The sequence below is a fragment of the Hemicordylus capensis genome, chromosome 8 (assembly GCF_027244095.1).
Source record: "Hemicordylus capensis ecotype Gifberg chromosome 8, rHemCap1.1.pri, whole genome shotgun sequence".
In the NCBI taxonomy this organism is placed as follows: Eukaryota; Metazoa; Chordata; class Lepidosauria; order Squamata; family Cordylidae; genus Hemicordylus; species Hemicordylus capensis.
In genome coordinates this window covers 22,121,318-22,144,870 of record NC_069664.1, presented here as the reverse complement: position 1 = coordinate 22,144,870, position 23,553 = coordinate 22,121,318, and the positions used below count along the sequence as shown (strand labels likewise).

At 45.9% G+C, this 23,553-nt stretch overlaps 1 protein-coding gene across 3 annotated transcripts in view; it reads left to right on the top strand.

Moving 5' to 3' along the window:
* The window catches only part of ETS1 (ETS proto-oncogene 1, transcription factor), a 75,751-nt gene extending 52,892 nt beyond the window's left edge, over positions 1-22,859 (top strand). For all 3 annotated transcript variants that reach the window (XM_053269940.1, XM_053269938.1, XM_053269941.1), the window contains 2 exons: positions 14,069-14,187; positions 14,913-22,859. In XM_053269940.1, the coding sequence (XP_053125915.1) occupies positions 14,069-14,187; positions 14,913-15,128 (335 nt within the window). In that variant the 3' untranslated portion in view covers positions 15,129-22,859. The remainder of the gene's footprint in view (positions 1-14,068; positions 14,188-14,912) is intronic.
* The last annotated feature ends 694 nt before the right edge of the window (positions 22,860-23,553 follow it).

Here is a 23,553-nt window from a genome sequence, read left to right as displayed (position 1 = left end):
CAGGGGCACTGCCACGGCTGTGGGTGGGTAGGTGTGGTCTCCAAAGCTACCCCCCCGCTGGCCTCCGTTTATGCCCAAGTCACCTGGTTTGGGTGGTCTTCTGCCCATTCCTGGCCTGCTTTCTGTTGTGGTGGCCATTTTGGAGGCCACCCCAACATGCCCAATGGGCCTCTGCATTGGCTGGGTCATGGCCCTCCAAAATAGCCACTGCAATGGCAAAAATAGAGGGAGGGAATACCTCCGGAGACCCACCCACCCATGGCCGTGGCAGCATCCCCTGGAGTGGGGGTGAGTAAAGTTAAAAAAATTATTTAGAACCGCCCTGAACAGGCTGGGGTGGAGGGTATTGGTTCAATATCGAACTGAACTGGGGGTGGAGGGGATCGGTCCCATATCAAACCAAACTGGTTTGATGTCCAACAGGTTCAGAATCAAACCTGTTCACACATGCCTAGTATACTGATGAGTGACTTAGTCTGGATATAAGCTAGTGACAGGTGTAGACTTTCTCATAATTGTAACGTTCAAATGTTACACACACACACACACACACACACACACACACACACACACACACACACACACACACAGTCTATAAAAGGGCTGCACAGCTTCAGTCCTCCTGCAGATGCTGGACTACAACTCCCATAATTCCTGGCTATAGGTCACTGCGGTTGGGGATGATGGGTACTGTATTCCCAAAACAGCTGGAGGGCCGAAGTTGTGCAGTCCGGCTTTATAGGGTACCTGAAAGCAAGGTTTGCAACATTTTATTTATTTATAGATTTATTTTTTAAGATTGAGGACTTCTGATGTATGGGATTCCTTTAACTGAATGTAGGCTTGCCATTTCCCAGAGACTGCGAAGACGGGTGTGCATTACAAATCAGTGCTGTACAGATCCTGGCGTGAAGCCTTGAGTACAACAGAGAAAGCTGAAAAGGCAGCTTCCTGCTGAGTTGCTTCAGTAACTCAAGTTGCCACCTGCTAGACTCTTGCAAATGAGAACAAAATTAGCTCTCTGTGGTCATGGTTGGCCAGTGTTGCAGTTGATTGATTGATTTATTTTGAAAAGACTTTACCACCCAGACCTGGCATGTAGATGAGAAAAGTTCAACACAGATTGTCTTGTCATTTGCACGATACCAGTGTGCGTCTTCTGGACCATGTATATCTGGTTCTCATCCACCTGCTAAGAAGTCTCAGCCGTGATCATATTGTAAGGCTAAAGTCTACTAGTCCAAAAAGCTATCTAGGCAGATTCATCAAAGGGCTTCTTGGTTGGTTCATTGGTTGGTTATTTTGAAGAATTGTTTAAACCAGGGTTTCTGAACCTTGGGTCCCCAGATGTTGATGGACTTCAACTCCCATAATCTCCAGTCAAAGGCCACTGGGGCTGGGGATTATGGGAGTTGAAGTCCAATAGCATCTGGGGTCCCAAGGTTGAGAATCCCTGAGTTAGACTAGGGTTTCCCAACCTATGGTCCTCTAGATGTTGCTGAACTACAGCTTCCATCATCCTCAACCACAACAGATTGTAATTCAGCAACATTGGAAGGACCACTGGTTGGGGAACCCTGGTTTAATGCATTCATCAAAATAACCAAAGCTGGACAGATTCAGCCCTCCTGGTGGTGTCAGACTACAACTCCCATCATTTCTGACTGTGGTTGAGGATGATAGGAGTTGTAGTGCAAAAGCTGGAGGGTGAAGTTGTACACCCCTGCTTTAAACATTCTTGAATGGTTCACAGATTTTGACCAGATGTGGATGCAACCATGAACCCTCTCTATGAGGGCGCATCTGCTTGCTCCGAGGTGCTTTTGGGTCCATTGTTCCCTCTTCTCTTCCCAGAATTTCTCACTGTCGAAGAGGGATGAGCCAGTGCCAGACTTGCCGTTTGCATGTCTAGCTTCCCATTTGCGAAACAGACAAAAATCTAACTTCCTGCTGGAGGGCACTCCACCACGCCATTTCCTGACTTCTGGTTGGGTGTGCTAAAATGATGGCCCAGAAAGCTGCCATGCAAATGCAGCCTTCGAAAAGGGAAGACTCGAGTTCTGTTCAGGTGTTCAGTGAAAGCAGGTGCAGGAGAGCAGTGCTTGGGGTTTTGCATGATGGCTCTGCATACCGCACATTCTAGTGGGTTCAGTCTGGTACCCAGGAAAATGGAGTCACTTGTTCAGATGCATCTTATAGAGGAAGCCGTCTTATGCAGAACTAGACCATTAGTCCCTCTAGCGCAGTTCTGTTAACACTGATTTCCAGGGACCTTCCTAGCCCTACCTGGAGATGAGTGGGGAGATGGGGAAGAGCGCTGGTCTTGTTGTGATATGGAACATGTAGCCGGGTCTGCCTTCATTTGTGTTTGGATGCAAAATTGCATGTGGACGCTGAAAGATATCCCCCTTAGGGGATGGGGCTGAAGCTCAATGGAAGAGTATCTGCATACTTGCATGCAGGAGGTCCCACGTTCACTCCCTGGCATCTCTAGGTAGGGCTGGGAGAGACTCCTGCCTGTAACCTTGGAAAGCTGTTGCCAGTAGACCATACTGAGCGAGATGGACCAATGGTCTGACTCTGTATAAGGCAGCTTCCTATTTTGGAGATGGGACCACAGCTCAGTGGTGGAGCATCTGCTTGCATGCAGAAGTTCCCAAGTTCAATCTGCAGAAACTCCAGGAAGGGCTGTGGAAAGACTGTCTGAAACCTTGGAGAACGGCTGCCAGTCAGTGTAGACAACACTGAGCTAGATGGACCAATGGTCAGACTTGCTATAAGGCAGCTTCCTATGTTTCTATGCCAGGGACTGAACCTAGGACCTTTTGTAGGATGCTCTACCCACAGGCGCTGTTACCCCTGGGCATCAGGGCCAAAATCCAGGGCCTCCACACCCCTGGGCCCTCCAAAAAACCTCTTTAGTCTGTTCTGGGTGGTGTGGTTTGTGCCCTCAAGAACCTATGTGTGAAAAAAATGATGCTTAATTTGCAGCAGGGGGCCTCTCAAGGCCTTTAGGTCCAAGCTCCAAAATTACCTAGGTGCACCTCTGGCTCTACCACTGAGCCTTGGTTCTTCCCCATGTGCTCTTGTGCACATTGGACTCTGTGCACATTGAATCTGTGTACAAAGGACAAATTTTGGGACCAGTGAGTGCAGCTCTCCCTCCGTACATCCATCTGGACCCACATCAACCCCTAAGGAAAGAGGGAAATTGGTTACATGAGTAAAACTCATGGGGAGAGTGGAGAATAGATGGACAAGTATTTTCTGCAGGTTTGCAAAGAGCTGCTCTACTAGGCACTTTCCAGATTACACACTGTTCAGCAGTAAAATGTTTTGGTTTGGCAGGATCGTTTTGAAAACGTAAACAGCTGGTGCAACCCTCCTACCATGGGAAAATACAGCTATTTTTTGCGATGTTGTAGGACTAAAACGCAAGAATCAAACCCGGAAGAAGGCATCGGGAATGTGTACAGCACCTTGCTGAAAGTGCAGGGACTGTGATGTCGAAACACACGTAGTACAGAAACACCCTTAGTGGACAGTAGTGACAGTGTTGTGGCATGTTATTTGGAATGTGCCCTGGTCACTTGTCATGAATAAGATTTGTTTGTTTTCCCAGCAATAGACACATCAGTAAATCAGAAAAAACAATGTCCTTTTTGATCCCTCTGGCAAATACTGCTGTGCAGTAAAGGACAAATATTGGTATGCATAGCTAGGAGGTTACTCTTTTTTTTTTTTAGAGTGTAGTAACTTCAATTCCTATTTTGCAAGAGGCTTATATGTGGCATTGACGTTGCTAAGAATGCCCCCACATTTTCTCACACTTGAACCACAAACTCTCTCGTGCAAAGAAAATGAGTCCCGCTCTTTCCTCTTATGTGCACTTTGCAAACAAGCCTCATTTGGGGTGTAAAAAAGCATGTTGGTTGAGGCCAAAGCAACCCCAAACAAACAGATAATTCCCTGCAACCAGATGTGTTGAGAAGAACTGCATTGGAGGCACAGTGGTATCAAGCGGATTAAGAAGTTGCTGACGTGGTGTGTGGTTGAGATTGTTTTCTTCCTGATGCATCTTCAATGAGTGTAATTAGAGGACATTTGAAAATATATAATCGGTGTCCCAGGCAGTGCCGGGTCAGAATCAGACAGATTAGTCTGGTCCCCGCAGTCTTAATAAGGGCAGGAGATACTTCGTATCCATGTTTAGGAGCTGTGCACACTTCCATTTTCCAATCATGTGCGTAAAAAGCAAGGTAGGAGGGGTGATTAGAGTGTTGGACTAGGACCTGGAAGACCCGAGTTCGAATCCCTGTTCAACCATGAAATTCACTGGGTGACTCTGGGCCAGTCATGTATCTCTCAGCCTAACCTACCACACAGGGTTGTTGTGAGGATAAACAGAAAACATGTATGAGCACCTCGGAGGAAAAGCGGGATATAAATGTATAAATAAAATAAATAAATAATTTGTCTGCTAAGCTGCAGCTGGCTCAGAGAGATGGGAACAGAGGAAGCTGCCTCCTGCTGAGTTAGACTTCTGGTCCATCTAGCTCAGGATTGTCTACCCAGACTGGCAGCAGCTTCTCCAAGGTTTCAGGCATGAGTCTTTCCCAGCCCTATCTAGAGATGCCAGGGAGGGAACTTGGAACCTTCTGCACACAAGCATGAAGATGCTATTCCCAGAGCAGCCCCATCCCCGACGGGTAATATCTTATGGTGCTCATGCAGTACATGTAGTCTCCCATTCAAATGCAACCAGAGCTGAACCTGCTTAGCAAAGGGGACAATTCATGCTGGCTACCACAGAACCAGCTGATTAAGTCCTACCTCATTTAAAGACCTGGGTGCAGCTGCAAATTAGTAATGGATACACATATAATACACCCAATATCCCTTACTAATCTGCTTCTCTTCCCCTGTTGGAAGTCAGGTAGGCAAGTTGCCACTTTACCAGGAACTTATGGCTTGTGGGTGACATGGCTACCCTCAATTAGCTGCATGAAGAACTTTTCAAACAGAGGCTGGGCATCTATCTGGCAGGAAGGTGATGGACAATTCTTACATGGACAGGGGTTAGACAAGAAGACTTCCAGGGCTTCCTACCAACTCTAAAATCCAGATTCAGTCCTTCATGCCGCTAATTGAGGGTAGCCATGTCACCCCCAAGCCATAAGTTAGGAACATAGGAAGCTTCCATATACTGAGTCAGACCATTGGTCTATCTAGCTCAGTATTGTCTACACAGACTGGCAGTGGCTTCTCCAAGGTTGCAGGCAGGAATCTCTCTCAGCCCTCTCTTAGAGATGCCAGGGAGGGAACTTGGAAGCTTCTGATCTCCCCAGAGCGGCTCCATCCCCTGAGGGGAAGATCTTACAGTGCTCACACATCAAGTCTCCCATTCATATGCAACCAGGGTGGACCCTGCTTAGCTAAGGGGACATGTCATGCTTGCTACCCCAAGACAAGCCCTCTAGTTATCGGTAAAGTGGCAGCTTGCCTACCTGACGTCCGACAGGGGAAGAGGAGCAGTTTAGCAAGGGTGTGTATGTGTGTGTCCATTACTAATTTGGCTGCAGGGTGGGACATTTTATTGACTACTCTGCTCTATCCGGTCAGGTAGTTGGAGGGTCCACCTGGCTACAGTTAAACTACCTTCTTTACTGCTTAAATGAGTTGCAACAGGCCAGTTCAGAATATGATGGCAGATAAGGAATAGCCCAGGGGAGAATGGTGAACACTCAGTGAAGGGAGGCTTGCCTTAACCAGCCTCCCATGACTGACTGGCTCTGAGGAGACCTGGGGCGGGAGCCAACCCTTTGGCCCCAATGGTCTCACTCACCCCAGTTCCATGCTTTGCCATGATTGTGCTTAAAAGACCCCCTAAGTAAACAGTTAAGGAATGTGGTCGGGAGTCTCCAAGAATCAGCATCAATCTCCAGAGAACTGCTGAAAGCAATCCTGGATATGTTAATGGCTTGATATGGTGAAGAATATTGGGGAAAATAATCTCCAGGAATAGCTTGAGCCAGAGTTAGCAACCCTATTGGGAAGGACAAAGACTGCACTACTGATTTGGTATGGGTTCATCAATTGGATGAACTGCAGGATGGAAGGTCCTTAGCTATCATGGTGGCCAGCTGCCAGGACCCACAAATGTCATGGAAAGCGGGCACATGATCCACTAACCCAGCTCCCAGGGTCCTGCTCTGCACTAATCTTAGGACTGGTAACCCGGGAGAGCACCACCTTCTGCATGATCCCCACTGCACATTATGGTCACTGAAATAGGTCAGTGTCTGGATGCCGCCAGTTTGTCTGGAGGTGACTTGGGCATGGGCCTTCTCTGTAGTTGCTCCTGGGCTCTGGAATGTGCTCCCTATAGACATTTGTGGTTTAACATCTTTACCAGCCTTTAAAAGAGCCCTTAAGGCACATTTTTAAAGCCAGCCTTTTTTTTTTTTGTGATCTCTGAATGTTATAAATTGTTTTAACAGTTTGTTGTGTTTTGTTTTTGTGATAAGGCCACCTAGAGCCTTTGGAGTCAGGCGGTATATAAATAAAATAAATAATCTTGGTTAAGAACCAGGGTTGGAAGCAGGGTTGCCTGCTTTTGGGCAGCGTGGACTTTGGGGGTTTGCCCTGGTTCATACGTGTAGGCAAACCTGGGTTAGCGGCAGATAACCCAGGTTTGGCTGACCGTGTGTAGGGGCTTATTAAGTTAGTTAGGCCAATTCCCGCAGCAATTCATAATTGGGGAGCCCGGGTTAGCGGAGTGCTCATTCCGCTAACCTGAGCTTAGGAGAGGGCTACTTAAGCGGGTGACCTGCTTAAGAACCACCAGGCTCTGAGCTGAGCCTGGTGGTTCTCACGTTCTGCAAAAACCGGGTTAGGCTCCCTTAGCCCAGTTTTTGCAGACCATGTGAATAGCCTCAGTGTAGAACATGGGTAGGCAACCTTAGCTGTCCACCTGTTGAACTACAAATTCCATCATCCCCAGCCATGATGGCTGGGGGTGATGAGCATTGTAGCTCAAGAACGGCTGGAGAGCCAAGGTTGCCTATCTCTGACCTAGAAGATATCAAAGCTACTCTCACGAGCAGTGAAAACCAGGCTAGGGAAGCCCAGCCTGGTTTTTGCTGCTCGTGAGAAGCGCCGGGAGCCGTGTATGTAGCCTGCCTCTTAACCCCCATTTTAAGAAGTAGCGTGCCCAAACACCGGGTTAATTGGTCATGTGTCTGCAACCATGGTGGACACACTTGGGTGGGGGCTCCCACTAATGCACCACACACCCATGCAGGACATTATTGGGGCTCAGGCAGCAGGATGCCATGCGGCAATGCTTCCCTATGCCTGACCCCCAGAGCCACCAGGTGAGCTGCGGGTGGCCCGCAGAAGAGTCATCACTCATCTGGGTGGGCAATCTGCCCACCCAGAGAACAACTCCTGATCGTCTGCATGGAAGGGGAGGTTAATCCTCATTCCCTACAGTTAGTCTCAAAGCTCTTCTCACTGATTGTGAGAAGAGCTTCATTATGTAGTTGTGGCCGGGTTTCTGCAGATATGCATTCGTTCATTGCACACATCCCAGAGGGGCTTTCCATTAACAGGGTACACACTGTAGTCACCATTTCATAATCCACGGGACGAGTCATATTTTCCGAGTGATGCTAGAGAATTCCAAACGTGTGACAGTTCCCCCAACGGCTGCTGTTGAAGGGCTCTCTTCACTTCTGTGGAGTCAAAACAAGGGTGGCCATTGTGAATTGGTTTTAGCATGTGAGCCCCCTCTGACTGGCTCTATTCTTAGTACGTTCTTCCTCTCCAGGACAAAGGTCAGTAGACTGCAGTCAAGGGACAGCCCGGAACTTTCTTTCATTTCCTTGTGGGCGGTGGGCACTGCCTTTTGCCGGTCTTGCCCCAAAACTGAATGGCTCTGGTCGATTCTGTTATGAGCTTAGTCTGAAAGTGTCCAGATATCTTCAAAAGAGCCACAGCTTTGAGGGTTGCTTCACAATAGGCAGCTTGTTTTATGTAACATGTACTCCAGTGCCCAATGGTTCTTCTCTAGAGCAGCCTCAGTTGTGTAATATATTGAATCTGTATCTCTAAAAACAGGGCTGCTCAACTTTGGCCCTCCTGCAGATGTTGGCCTACAACTCCCATAACTCCTGGCTATTGGCCACTATGGCTGAGATTGTGGGAGTTGTCGTCCAAAAAGTTGTAGTCCAGCTGAGGGGGCCAAGTTGAGCAGGCCTGCTCTAAAAGAACTAAAAAGTGATGGAGTAAAGCAAGGGTTCCCAAAGTTGGGTCCCTAGATGTAGCTGGTTAGGAGTGAGATTGGGGCATCTCTAGAACAACTAGTTTAGGGGCACAAAGAGGTGTCAAGGAACATTATTGGGTGAGCGAGGATTTTACTATTAATGATGCTTGCTCGACATTTTCCAAATTATGCAGAAAATGGGCCAGATCCCTGTTAGAAAATACTGAGGCTGTTCACACAACCGAAAAACTGGGTAGAACAAGTGTCCTACCCAGGTATGGGAGCTGTATGTGCTCCCAATTTTTGGTTGTGTGGAAGCAAACAACTAGCCAGGAGGAGGGAGAAGTGATTGTGTGGGAGACAGAAGCTGGGTAGGACAGCTTTTCCTCCTACCTTGGTCAAATGCTGGGTATGAAAGCTGGGTAGGATGGTGCTGTCCTACTCCTGTCTTCAACACAATCACTACTCCCTCCTCCTACATAGCTATTTGCTCGCCTACAACCCAAAATTTGGAGAGTGCACAGCTCCTTGTCCTACCCAGTTTTCAGTTGTGTGAACAGCCTCGGTGTGTGATGCATGCACAGCTCCCAAACCTGGATAGGACACTTGTCCAACCCAGTTTTTGGTTGTGTGACCAGGCTCAATGTCTTTTGAAATCTGCAGGGGAGGTGAATCTGCAGACCCCTGGACACATGATCTCTCCTAGCCCAGTTCCACTCCGGGAAGGAAGCTAAGGGTTGGCCTGGCTCCTGGGAGGCTGGAGGAGTCTCATACCAGCCTGACTGCACTGACTTCTGCTACTTGTTCTGGGGTAGAGGAGAGAGTAAATAAGGCTCCTTTAAACAACTAAGAACTTATAAAATAATCAGTTCAAGCTACAGGACCATTATATAATATGATTGTCTGACACTTTGCTGTGAAAGTTCGGTGGAAGGGGAGCAAAAGGGGGATCAGGAAATATTTTGAGGGAGCACCCACTAGTCTTTGCTAGCCCTTGGATTCATCTCTGAGTAAAGTACTGTAGATCTGCAAGTCCCCATAGAAATTAATACTGGGGATCATTACAGATCCCAGATACCTTCTCCATATCCTGGTAGCCCTGCGGTAATCCTCAATACCATTTCTGATTTTTTTTAAATAAATAAATAAATAAATTGGTGTCATTATGAAGTGCATTTCACTTTTTCTAAAAAAACCCACATGACCAAAGTGGGGTCTATCTATCTGACCTTAACATAAGATTAGCAAAGTGCTTTTTACAAGCCTGTGTGTTCTACATGCATCAATGATCTACAAACCCCAAGATATTGTTTGAGGGCATGCAGTATAGTTCCTTTCTTTACTCAAGCGAAGCAAGTCTGAATCTGCATGGGAGGAAGGCCATCTGAGAACTGTGTGCACACTCTCTCTCCCCTGAGTATCTACCACGGAAGAAAAGTGGGATATACATTAAATAATTCACTTCTCCTTTTTGAATTGCTTTTATTAGTCCTGAGTTGCTCCTCCTCAGGTTCATCACCGACTTTCTAGAAATGCTTTGCCCAGTGCAGAAGACAGGTGTGGTCCCACTCAACCTTGGCTAATCCGCCAGGCTTTGGCTTCCATTCTAGCTTCATTTGGCACAAGAGTGAAAGAACAGAGAGCATGTGACACTCATTTGCACTTCGACTGCAGTGTATGAGAATCTACTCACTCTCGAGACAGGGCACTCTGCTGAAGCATGTAGAAACTAGGTTCCATTAGACTTGACGAGAGAGAGTCTAAATAACCAGAAAGTATTGCTTCCTTGGAGCTGTTCGCCAGTTTCAGTCACCGGTGTGTGACCTCTTCACTCTCTTAAGACTTGTCTTCACAATCACACACTGAGCTCTTTCTCCCAATCAGAGAAAGGGCTCCAAAGGGGCATGAGGAGGAAGCCTTCAAAAGCTTACCTCCCCCACAGACGATCCTCATAAAGAGTCTGGGTGCAGATATTGTAGCCTCCCAGAAGCCAGTCACCCCCTTAGCTTCTTCCTGGACAGGAAGTGGACCAGGCGAGACCATGTGTGCTGGGTCCATGTGTGCAGGGTCATCTCCCCTGGAGCTTTCCCAGACAGCAGGCTTTACTGCTGGTTTTCTGCGAGGCTTTACTGCGAGTTCGAAGCTACCCTGAAAAACTGATGCAAAAACTCCGGATAGAAATTTTAAACTCCGGATAGAAATCGGACTACACTCTTGACGCCCAATGAAGAACTCGAATTGTGTGTGAAGCGCTCCCTGATACCTCTCAGGGACCTTGGGGTGAATTTGGCCAATAGGTGAATGCACACTTCCATTCTGGAGGAGATGCAAACTAAAAGCCGGGTGTGAAAAACTTCTGGCAGTTTTCAGCTGTCCTGTTATTGACCTCTTTCCCCACCCCAGTCTTTCCTGCCATGTGGTCTTGGACTGGAAGAGAAAACTAGCCAGGAAAGCAGACTGGGAGGTTTGGCCTGATCCAAAAAGATAGGTGTGTGTGTGTGTGTGTGTGTGTGTGTGTGTGTGTGTGTGTGTATCTGCACAAGAGGAATCTGGCTCTTTCTGAACAGGTCTGAAAGTGTCAAGCAAGGTTCAATGGAAATAAACCAACAACGTTATTCACCTTACCTTTAGAAATATTTTAATGTATAGCAAAATCCTTGCTCCCACAATAATGTTCTTTAACACCCCTCCTCTCCCCCTAGCTGGTTGTTCTAGAGCTGTCCCTGTGTGGTGGAAGCTACTATCTATCTATCTATCTATCTATCTATCTATCTATCTATCTATCTATCTATCTATCTATGCTGTTATAGTGGAGAAAGAGCGTCAAAGAATGCACTAGTCGATAACCTGTAGAGAAAGTCACTGTAGCTAAAAACAGAACTTAAAATGTCAGATGAAGGTAGAGGTTTATTCTGAGTGTTGACTGAGGAAAAGGAGTTCGTTTGAGGTATCTGTCAAACACAAGTACACTCAAGTGACCCAAACTGCAGGCTGCTGGAGAGTGTGTGTGGAAATGAAAGTAAAGAGTCTGGGTGATGCTGACCTTGCATGCCTGGAAGTGGGGGATATTTAAAGTTAAGCAGTCAGTCTCGGGCCCCGCTTCCAGCCACCCAGCCAACCACAACGAAAGCACAGGCTTGGCCCCTTCTTGACTCACCAACTCCACGGTTTCATTCTCGGAGATTTTGTGTAGCTTGCTCCTGCATCAACATGCCCTGGAGGGAAGCCAAATAATTTTCATACCTGCCTCTTTATCATTCCTCGGTAAACAGCCAGGGAACAAAAGGTCAAGGGCAGGGGAGGCGGCAGGCAAGACACGGGGGCAGGAGCATGCCGGAGGTCAGGTTGTAGCCAAGAGCCTTTTGGCAAGTGGAAGGGAATGAGTGCTCCCTGCACGGGTGCCAAAAACGTAATCCTGTTTATATAACCAAGGGCTAGGGGTGAAGATCTGCCTGTGAAACATCCCACTGACTTTCATGTTCAGTAGCAATGCTTCTCAGTAGGATCTGACTCCTCCGTTGCCTCCGGGGACAAAATAGGTGGTGTAAGAGATGTACAATTCCCAGCAACGTGGCATCATCACTCTTTACGCTTTCCTACGGCCACCTCGCATCATTGGCTGGAGACATCCAATATGGTGAGAGCACATTGGAGACATCCAATATGGTGACAACAAACCACTCTGAGACATTTTTGGAAGGGCGGTATATAAATCAAATAAATCAAATAAATATTGAGGTCATTCACACAATCGAAAACTGTGTTCTACCCAGGTTTGGGAGCTGTGTGTACTCCCAATTTTTGATTATGTGGAAGCAAGGCTAGAGGAAAACCTGGGTAGAAGTGATTGTGTAGAAGCAAGGTAGGAGAAAAGGCTACCCAGGTTTTCCTCTAGCCTTGTTTCCACACAATCAAAAATTGGGAGTACACACAGTTCCCAAACCCGGGTAGAACACAGTTTTTGATTGTATGAATGACCTCATTGTGTGTTAGATGTTACAAGAAAGAGAGAGGAAAGGGGCACAGAGTGGCCACAGCTGCATTTATAGTTTGGCTCTCAAGCCATATTTTATTTATGTATGTAAAATATTTATCTCAATTTTATGTATTCATATAAAGATCTGTAGTAGTAGCAGCAATACCCACCCCTCCAGCACACTGACGCTTAGGGAGCTTAGAAAAAAATACAACAAACCACCATAAAACAGGAAATCATTAAAAAAAAATAAAGCAGAATAAATGCTCACTAAAACACATACAAAAAGACAGCAGCAGATAAAATAGCCATTAGACAAGTTAAAATAACTTGGACTAAATAACTCAGGTCTAAAAACATGAATTAAAACCAGAAACCCAGTTTACAGCCATATTTTTTTTTTCAACTCTTCTTTAAAAAGGAGAGTTTTCAAGTTTTTTTCAATACTAATCATTGGAAAATTGACAAAGCCTCTCTGGGAGGGAATCTCAAAGGCAGGGGTCCACTACTGAAAAAGCCCTCTCTATATATAGAAGAATACAGATGCTAGATGTTATTTTATATGGAGGCTACCCCATTGCCTCAATTCTAACAAAACTCTTTGACCTGGTTCCCATGCCCCTTTCCTCGTCATCTTTGCAAACACTAGGTTCATTCACATGATCCCCATCTCCAAAACAGTAGTCATGTGGACTTCAAAGACTGAGGGAGGAGTCAGGGAGAGGGATCGTACAGGAGGCAGAAACTGGGCAGGATAGCTTTTTGTCCACGCTTAGTAAAGTGCTGGGGAGCAAATGTGGATAGGGCATGCCCATTTTATCCAGCTCCCACCTCCCACATGGTCACCTTCTACCTTGATCTTTGGGGTTCTTACAACCCCTCAGGTCTCCTACTCTGACAGGGCACTCTTCCTACCCATATAGGGATAGTTGGAGAGGAGAGCTGGTCTTGTGGTAGCAAGCATGACCTTGTCCCCAGGGTCTGCCCTGGTTGCATCTGAATGGGAGACTTGATGTGTGAGCACTGCAAGATATTCCCCTCAGGGGATGAGGCCACTCTGGGAAGAGCAGAAAGTTTCAGGTTCCTTCCCTGGCTTCTTCAAGATAGGGCTGAGAGAGATTCCTGCCTGCAACCTTGCAGAAGCCGCTGCCAGTCTGTGAAGACAATACTGAGCTAGATAGACCAATGGTCTGACTCAGTATATGACAATTTCCTATGTTCCTATGGTTTGTGCTGAGTAGAATGGAAAAGGTGCAGTGGTTTGGGGACACTGTCATGGCCAAGCTGAGACTGCTCCAAAATCCAGGAGTGAGCTTGAGGCTTCCTGCATAGGATCACAGCTGCCTGTTGTTGGATCTGAGGATGAGCTGGAGTTTGAAGATCATGCATTGTTGACCAAGCAAGGGCAGAAGGCAGTTTTCCTGATATTTGTAGGCCCTGAAGTTGGTGTTGTATCAGAAATGTAAGCCCTTTTTTAGTAGCCAGTATCTCAGGTTGCTCAATTCATTTCCTGACATGTAGAATTGTTAGTTATATGCCACCCAAAATTTGAGATTTGTGAGGCAGGGCCTGGTGATGTTGCAAGACTGCCTCAAGAAGGAGGAGGGGAACCCTCTGGTAACGAGGCAGAGCCCCACAGTAAAGGGACAGAATCCAGTAGCAGCCCCAAATGGCATGAAATGAAATCTTGTCATCCATCCAGTGGGAAAATGGTGTAGAAACAGGCTCATATTTGCCAAACCTACTGCTATGGACAAGTTGCTTCATTATGAATTCTATTCTGAGTGTTGGTCCCTGACACAAACTCCATTCTTTTACTATCGTAGGTAGTGGACCTATTCAACTGTGGCAATTCCTGCTGGAACTTCTCACGGACAAGTCCTGTCAGTCCTTCATCAGCTGGACAGGTGATGGCTGGGAATTCAAGCTTTCGGATCCTGATGAGGTATGTGTGCCCCTTAATTAGGAATGGGTCACTATGAGCCGTATAGCAATACAGGGGTTCCCAACCTTTGTTTGAGTATGAAGCTATTCTCACAACCAGCAAAAATCGGGCTAGGAGAGCCTGTGCTGGTCGTGTAAACCACTGGCCTTGCAGGTGATCCCGGTGGCTTACAAGCGGCTAACCCGCTTAAGAAGCCTTCCCCTTAGCACAGGTTAGCAGAGTGAGTGCTCCACTAACTGGGGTTAAAAGATCGTGTGCCGCAGCTCTGTGCCATGGCAACTCATGAGGAGACCCCCGACTGGGGGGCTAAAAAGCACCCTCCTGACTCAGGGGTGTCTCCAGCATGTCCCGCACGCTTGCACAGGACATGCTGAAGCTTCCAGAGGCTGTGCAGCCCCTGATCCCCCCAGCCCCCACCAGCTCCATAATGGAGCCGGCAGTTGTGTGGGTGGCCGATCTCTCCTCGCTAACCCTCTCCCCCCGCTAACCCTCTCTCCTCACTAACCCTCTCTCCCCGCTAGCCCTCTCTCCCTGCTAACCCTCTCGAGATAACCCACTAACCCTCGAGCAATCTCTCCCTGCTCACCCTTCCAGACCGGGTCTCACTAATTGTGAGACCCGCCTCTATGACTTCCATCATTCCCAGGCCATTCAGTTTTAACTGTGATTGATACCTCATCCGTATCAATCTCCTCATTATTTTTCGGTGGGATCCACATTCCCAGGTTGCAAGAAGATGGGGCAAGAGGAAAAACAAGCCAAAAATGAACTATGAGAAGCTGAGCCGTGGGTTACGCTACTACTACGACAAGAATATAATCCACAAGACAGCAGGGAAGCGCTATGTCTACCGTTTTGTATGTGATCTGCAAAGCTTGCTGGGATACACACCTGAAGAGCTCCATGCCATGTTGGATGTCAAGCCGGATGCTGACGAGTAAACGGAACAAGCGGGCTAGGCAGAAGACCTTCCGGAAGATTCAGTGCGTCCATTAAAAAATTCCTTTGGACTTTGTTATCTCCCCCCCACTTTTTTTTTTGTTTGCCCATCATGGTTTTCCTTTGAAAAAGAAACTCAAATTTGCATTGGTTGTGAAGAGGTGGGATAGTAAGAGTTTGGACAAAACTGTGACATGGTTTAGCAGCGGCAAGAAAGAGAGAACTTTTGCCTTTGTTCTTGAAGAGTTTTATTTAGGGCTGATGATTTTAAAGTCTGGAAGAAAGATAGCTTAAAGGTTTTACACCACCCATGATTTAACACATCTATTAATTGTTTCCCCCATTTAGTGTCATAAACTGACAATCTAAGAACTATCAAAGCTCCCAAAGGTAGGATTTGGAATGCAGGAGAGAGAGTTGATTTAAGGGGGCAGAATGTCCTGTTTTGCAGGGAAAATACATTGGAATCGTCAAGAACTGTGGTCCCACTCAAATGTTGCCTTTCAGATGACAATTTTTTTTTTTCTTGTTAGGAGGGACCAAAACTTTTATTTGTAAAAAAAATAATAATGTTATTTTATTAAATTTTGTGCCAGTATTTTTTTAAAAAATAGTCTTAAGCTCTAAGATGGTCTCAGTATTGCAATATTGTGCATTTGTTTCTGTTATGCCAGCGATGGATTTTATCAGCGTTGAGGAAAGATACAATGTAGACCCCACCAGAAACAGAGAGATTTAACAATTCGGTGGAAACATCAGATAAAACTGGGGAAACACATGAATGAATGGCTGATTAGCTTTAAGATTGGGCCTCCTGCACTTTACTCTGTTTTTCTGTCACCAGAGCCGATGTAACTATTTGGGCTAAATTTGAACATCATTTTGGTCAAGGGTGCCATTTTTTCATTGGCATTTGCTCTGGAGTTTCCCACATTTCTCATTTGTTTTCAAAATCTCTTTAAAGAAACATTTATATTCAGGTGTTTAATCCATCACCAGTATTTCACCCTTATGAATGAGTGAACCTGGTCATTCAGCCATTATTGGTCATTGGTTCTCCAGCTCACAAGAAATAATTGTTATTTGTGCTATTGCAGTAGATTCTTGCAAAGCCTGCTACATGACATTTTGTGAGACCGGTGTGTTTGTATCATGCCTCTAGCCCTACCCCAAAGTTATGTGTATTCACCTGAACAGATTTTATGTGCATTTAAAGGGTGAGTTCAGATATCAGATGGACCCATGGTTTATTTCATCTAACTGTAGTTAGTCTGGGTGGGTTCGGATATCGCACAGAACCTCAGTCTACTTTAAGTAACCTTTGTCACTTCAGTCATCCAAATCTGTACCATAGCACTAACCATGGTTCTGTTTGGGGTGTCAAACCTAGATCTAAACCCTAGGTTTGGAGTTGGTTTGTCAACCTAAGTTAAGTTTAATTGTAGTTCATGTGATGTCCGAACCCACACTATTATGTCTGAACCCATGCCAGTCAACAAACCATGGTTTATTTCAGGCAATCCAAACCCAAGGTTTGAAGTTGGTTTGTTTGCCCTAACCATAATCTTACTTGATCTCTGAACATGCAGAAATGGTTTAATCTTGGTTTGTTTAAGGAACTCCATACTTTCAGAGCTCTTGAATAGAGAGAGGCAAGCCTAGAGTGAAAAAGGGTGGGACCCTAATAAAGCAAACCAAGATTTGGCAATCATCTGTGGAGTCAACCCAAGTTTGGTTAATAAACTTTAGTTAAAATAAACCATAGTTCCATGTGATGTTTGAACCCACCCAAATGACATGCCCTATCTGTATCCTGCAAAAATATCAGGGTCCCCTGTGCAGTCAATGCTGTATGAAGTTTTTGTGCATGTAGACTCTGTTAATGAAGTTAATTGAGCACAGGTAGATTGGGGCCTGCAGGTAGTCTGGCAGCTTCTCTCCCTATGTCCATTCACTTCTAGATGCCACATCATCTGGAAAGGGCTATAAAACCCCTGTTTTAATCATGTGAAACAGTTATTTGCTCAAGGTTACTGGAGAACTCCAAGCTGAGTCATAACTCACTCAACACCCCAAATCCTAAAGTGCCTGAGTTTGAACGCACACACACAAACCTAAAGAAACAAACCCATCCTAAAAGTTATCATTGACATCCTAGTATAATTATTGCCACTGAAGTTATTGGGGGGGGGGAGAGAGTAAGGGATGGGGAAATGTGAAAAAAAGAAAACGTATTCAATTTCTTTCTTCCTCACTGTTTTTCTTTTAAGCTTCTTGATTTTGCAGTGCAGATCAATGCTTTCTCATCCTGCCCCAAATCACTCACTGACTTATGAGGTCTCCCTGATTTATGGCTGTATAGTAGTTATATGTCTCATTTCCCTTCTAAAGCAACTGAAAAGTTTCCATTTGTTAGCCAAAGCAACAACAAATATTAGTGTCGGACTTGGGACAAAGGAAACAAGGTGATGAATTTCCTAAAGTTTAAACCCTCTTCCATCAATCCGGAGTGCCAGTTCACAGATTTGACACTGGACAGGAAACCCCAACCCCTGATTAATGTACCCATAAGAGATGCATTCACACTTAGCATTTTTTAGGAGTGGCTCAGACTTGGGCCCCAGATGTCATTGGACTACAGCTCCCAACTTCCAAAGATCAATGTGATTGGGAATGATGGGAGTGATAATTCCAGTAAACTAGCTTGCAAACCCCTGCCTTAAAACGTCATGTGTGAAGGAGCCCTCAGAACAGAACTGAGAGTCAGTGCTGCAGCCATAAAGCAGCAATATGCAAATAACTGAATACATGGTGTATATGTGTCTCTGAGTGTGTGCTTTGTCATAGTGTTGAGTCATTTCAGTAGTGTCGGGTTAGAACGGGGGAACTCCTGGGTCAGTTAAGTTTCAGCACAGCTTGATTCAGGCCTGAGAGTACGGCTCAGGTTTGCAGAGCGGGGCTCTAAGGAAAAGGTGTAAAAATGCCTTTATCATAGATCTAGATCTCACAAATAGATTATCTGTAAATCTGCACCTCTTCAGTGCCAGCCTGGGCTTACATGTCAGAATACTAGGGACGTGCACAAATCGATTCGGTGCCTCCAGTAGGGATGTGCCGAATTGCTCCGGTGCAGCCCACCGAATCATTTCAGCAGGGTGGGGAGCAGTACCTTTAAGCACAAGTAAAGTAGGTCCTTTCCCTGCTCCTCCTCCACCCACCGCATTTCCCCATTGCACCCAGCAGCCTGTGCACGGCAGCCATGTTCACTCCATGCTGCCATGAGCATCCCTACGGAATACTCTTCCATCTAATATAGCCCTATATAGCAAACACAAGGGGGCTATTCCCACGATCGGGAAACCACCGATTTTCCCGATCGTGGGAACCACCGGGCTCGGCTGCGAGCCCAGTGGTTCCTAGGCGGGTAACCCACCTAAGTGCCCCTGCCCTTAGCCTGGGTTTGTGGAGGAAGCGCTCCACAAAACCAGGCTCCCGGATTGTGAGTAGCCACGCCACGGCTCTGCGCTGTGGCTACTCATGAGTAGACCCCCAACCGGGAGGTGAAAAGCCATCTCCTAGCTCCGGGGGTCTCCCCAGTATGCCCTGTGCGCTTGCGCAGGCCATATTGGGGCTTCCGGGGGCTGCACGGGCCCTGAGCTCCCCAGCGCCCACCGTCTCCGTCTCAGAGCTGGCAATCGTGGGGGGGGGGGGCGATGCAGCCGCCCAGGGCTCCCTCCCCCGCTTGTGAGTGGGGAGAGCGGGCTTAGCCCACTCTTCCTGCTCAGCACCCCAAACCAGGTCTCATGGATCATGAGACCCAGTCTTAGATGTTAGTGGGAAGGGTTCCAACCATGCCCTTGTACTGGAATTCTGGTTTTCTAAATGCATGGACTTTCAGTACTGTTTGGGGGAAAAATTCGTTGTGCAACTCCCCCCATCAGCAGTCTAGAGGGGCACAGTTTCACCACCTCACCTGCTGCTTGTGAGCAGTAGGTCATGGCACTGGATGCTACTTGGTGTCCTATGAGAGAGTCTTAAGTGGCATGCAACTCAAAACAGCCCAGGCAGAAGCTATGAATATACTATGAAGCCAGAAGATGGCTTTGGCATTTGTTTTTTATCACAGCTTTGCTGAATTGCAGTGAGCCATAAAGGTTTACGAATGTATTCTGTGTTCACAGCCAAGAGTTGCTGGTGTCAGGGACAGGGCTAATGAGGAAGGTATTCCATATTGTGTTTGAGCTCTTCTCTTGATGTGGCAGGTACTCACATGGCTTGTTAGGTTATATACAGTGATGTTTTTAATCAATCATGGCTTCAGAAAGATCCTGGGGAAAGTGCTCGGTTGAGGATGCTGAGAATTCTGTTGGAGATCCCTAGCTCCACTTGTAAAACTATAGTTCCCAGACTGCCCTGGGGGGATGACTATTACACCAGTTTATGTTCTGTGGTGTAGATGTACCCTTAGAGTACATCTACACCACGTGAATACAGCCATTCAACAGCTAATACATTGGACCATCTGCCTGTGAAGAATTAATAGCTGTCATTTAAGCATAGCTGGTTGGAGACCTTGGCTTTGCTTGGTGGAAGAAAAACTCAAATCTTTTTCAGAAAGACATGGAAGGGAAATTTTGAGCCAAGAACACTGATGGTGGATGTTCTTAGAATGGAAGGGAAATATATCAGAAGCTAGGATTCAGCTAGATTTAATTCCAGCAGAGAAAGAAGAGTGTGGGTGGAAGGAGAAAACAAAGAAAAGTTAGTGGAGGTGGAAATAGACTGTGTCCGTGAAGCCAAAACCTCTTGTCTAGCATCTATCAAATTGTGTGCTTTAGTCCTAAATCTGTAGTCACAAAATCAGCTAATGGGGAGAGAACAAGTAGACTAAAAGTGCCAGAGGAAAAAAATGATGTTAAAAGTGAAGTTTATATGTCTCAGAGCTACTGTAGCTGGTTATATTCTGGCAACTGAGCAACAAGTAAGAGCTGATGCAAATGGACATAGGACACAGGGAGCTGCTATATACTGAGTCAGACCATTGGTCCATTGGTCCATTCTCCATTGATCCATTCTCCATTGGCCCATTGGATCATTGGACCATTGGTCCATCTAGCAGCAGCTATCCAAGGTTTCAGGCAGAAGTATCTCCCAGCCCTACCTGGAGATGCCTGGGAGAGAACTTGGGACCTTCTGCATCCAAAGCAAATGCTCTACCACTGAGCGACCAATATCTTACAGCAGAGCAACCCATTCAAACGCTAGCCATGTTTCACCCTGCTTAGCAAAGGGGACATTTCATGCTCACTACCGTGAGACCAGCTCTGCAGAGGTAGACATGAGACTTGGAGGAGCTGTTGCCTGTTAGATCAAGTGGTCATGAATTAGAGGCTATGGCTCAATGGATGCAATGGGTCAATAGATGCTAGCATCATATGTTCACCTAGGACAAATAAGGATCACCAACATGCAAGGAAGCTCTCTCTCTCCCCACCCCTCAGTTCGAAGAGTTGACTTATTACCTTTCCCTTTTGGGCCTTCAAGGTGCCACATTGATATGTGCAGACAGATTTACGACTAGCTGTGGGCTTAGGTTTGATTGGCAAAATCAAAACATTGGTTTTGCCAATTGGCTTTTGTATTTTGAGGTCTCAGGAACTATGGAGCCTTCAAGCACCTGTTGGGGTAATCTGGTCTTCAGTTTTGAGTATGCTGTGGTCTCTAGAGGTTTTGTGTGGCATGGCTCACGTGATGTTGGTGAGCAGACCATAGTACCTTGTGGCAGAGAAGTGGAGCCATTCCGAGGCTCTCCCAACCTTCCAAATCCGATGCAGGTCGACAAGTCGAAGCTTTCACAGTGGAAAGAACTATTTCTCAGGGAAGGTTAAGAGCAGTAGAGCTCCATCAGTAGTGTGTGCCTGCATCTGTGGCCTTAGTACCTTATCAGTATTTGTGCTTAGCTTGCCATTTGCATATAAATGCAAGGATAAAAAGGCAGTATGCTCTTAGCAATGTGTTCTGCTTGGCCCATGATGTTTTCTTCCCTGGAGCTTTGCAAAGTGAACACTTTGGTGTGGAGATCAAGCTTGTCCAAGGCAATAAGGGAAAGTTAATTGAGTGGAGGTAATAGAGATCTGCAATCCAAAGCTTTTGTGAAATAGGTTTGCTCATTATGCATCTATTTTTGCTGATAGCCGGTCATGTTCATCCCTATGGGTCTTATGCAGGAGAACTTCTTTCAGTCTTCTTCCACTTTTCAGCCTCAAGAACTGTTTTGTGAATGTTTAAGATTGACAGTGTTTCCAAGTGTATATTGCATTGCATTATATGGTATTGGGGCTTTTAAAAAAGGGTATCAGGCATTTTACAGCCTCGTGGTGATACAATACTTTTTAAAAAATGACAATTCTTACATTAGATTTAAGCAGCATCGTACCATATATTGATATCTTAAGCAGTTTAGTAAACTCTGTTGATATCTGCTTACTTCTGATCACAATCACAATCTCTTGGTTGAACATCTTGCTCTAGTAGATCCCTATGGAGAAGTCTGAAGAATCCATTGTCAAGGTTCACTCTAACTGTTGCTTGAAATGCAAATTATCTGCGTATTTGTATCTTTTGATTCATCCTGTTTTACAGTGTTTGGGGGAAAGTAGCCTATAGGCCCAGGGTTCCCAACCTTGGGTTCCCAGGTGTCACTGGATATTCCCAAGGCCTTTGTGGGTGGGGATGATGGGAGTTGTAGTCCAACACCAGCTGGAGAGACCCAAAGTTGAGAACCCCTGCTGTTTGTCAATCAACACATTAAATGACAAACAATTTGATTGTTGCAATTGGGTTTAGAATTGAGTATGCCATTCTCAGAGGGATGTTACCTTCATGAGTGTATGCCTGTATAACACACATTTCTCAGCATATGTTTGCCTTAGTCGCACATTCTGTTAAGTCTGCATCTAAAAAGATCATGTGTGAAACATCCCTTTTTGAAACTATTCTAACAGGGTAATTTTCCCCTACATACACACACAAAACACCCACCCACACACCACTTCACAGCAGAACTGCTCCTTAATTTCCCTCACTCTGTTTCTGATGGGTTCTAAATCAATTGTCTACATTCCAAAGATGTTTGAATAGATACCTGATGTATACATATATCTTACAACAGAAATATCTCCAGGAATTAACTGCCTCAGTGAAACAAGTTTGCTTGTTTGTTTGTTTGATTTGAAAAAGAAAAGCTGTTGTGTTTTTCTTTTGTGTGTGTGTGTGTGTGTGAATGTGTGTATGTCTGTTTTTATATCTGGGTTGTTGTTGTTTTTAAGCTGATAATTTTAGAAGAAGAAGAAAAGATTGTTATATTATGCTGTTCAACTATTTCCAACTTGTATTTTTCATATAATTTATATTTTATAGAAGTGAAAGGGAAAAAAAACCTTAAAAAGCAAGAATTTTTTTAAAGGAGAAAAAGCAGGTGCTTTTTAGGAAAAAAAGAAAACCAAACTCAACTGAGGTAGCTTAGAGATGTAGCGATATCTGTGTGTGTTTAAGAAACAAAACAAAAAAAATGCAACTTCTCCCACACTGAAGACTTAATAGGGTGGAGTTGGTTTTGTTGAATTGCTGATGCTGGCACATCATTCTTCTGGAGAGGTTTTTATATACTGTAGCCTTATTTCATATTGTATTTTAAACCATTTGAAATTAAAAAACAAACAAACTCAAAGACATGCCATGCCTGGGTCTTTGATTCTGCCTCCTTTTCTGAAAACCATATGTGAGGCCACAAACGGAGTCATTTTCAGATGTCCTAACCAGCAACATGAACATGTGTTGGGAAGAGGGTGACATTATTACAGCATGGCCCATTCTAGGGATGGTGTCATAGCTCAGTGAGATGCATGCAGAAGGTTCCATGCCTGGCATCATCTCCAGGTAGGACTGGAAAAGACTCCCAGGAGGAAGCCTAAAGCCTTGGAGAGCTGCTGCCAGTCAATGCCGACAAAACTGAGCTGGATAGATCAATGGGCTGACTCAGTACACCCCTGCATCAACGTCGTGAGGTATCGACATCTTGCGAGGAAGCAGAGAAAGTTGCTCCCTGCCAGTGATTCAATGAACCACTCACTGGGGAGCCTCAACAGTGGGGTGAGTAGCCCGTTCTCAGTACTGGCCACACCCCTTGCACCTGACATCCATGCAGGGGGGAAAGTGGCCAGTACCTGAAAGAGGATCCATTTGGACTCTTTTCATGTCCACTGGGAGTGAAGCCCTGAGCTGCACTCAGCTTCACTTTTCCATGCAGGGAAATAAGCCCAGAGCCAGCCAACTTTTCAAGGAAGCATCAGCTGGACAAGAGGGAAGGGCTACCCTGTGGGAGGGGTGACTTGCCACCCCGGTCAACCCTGGCGGCCCAGGCAGTGT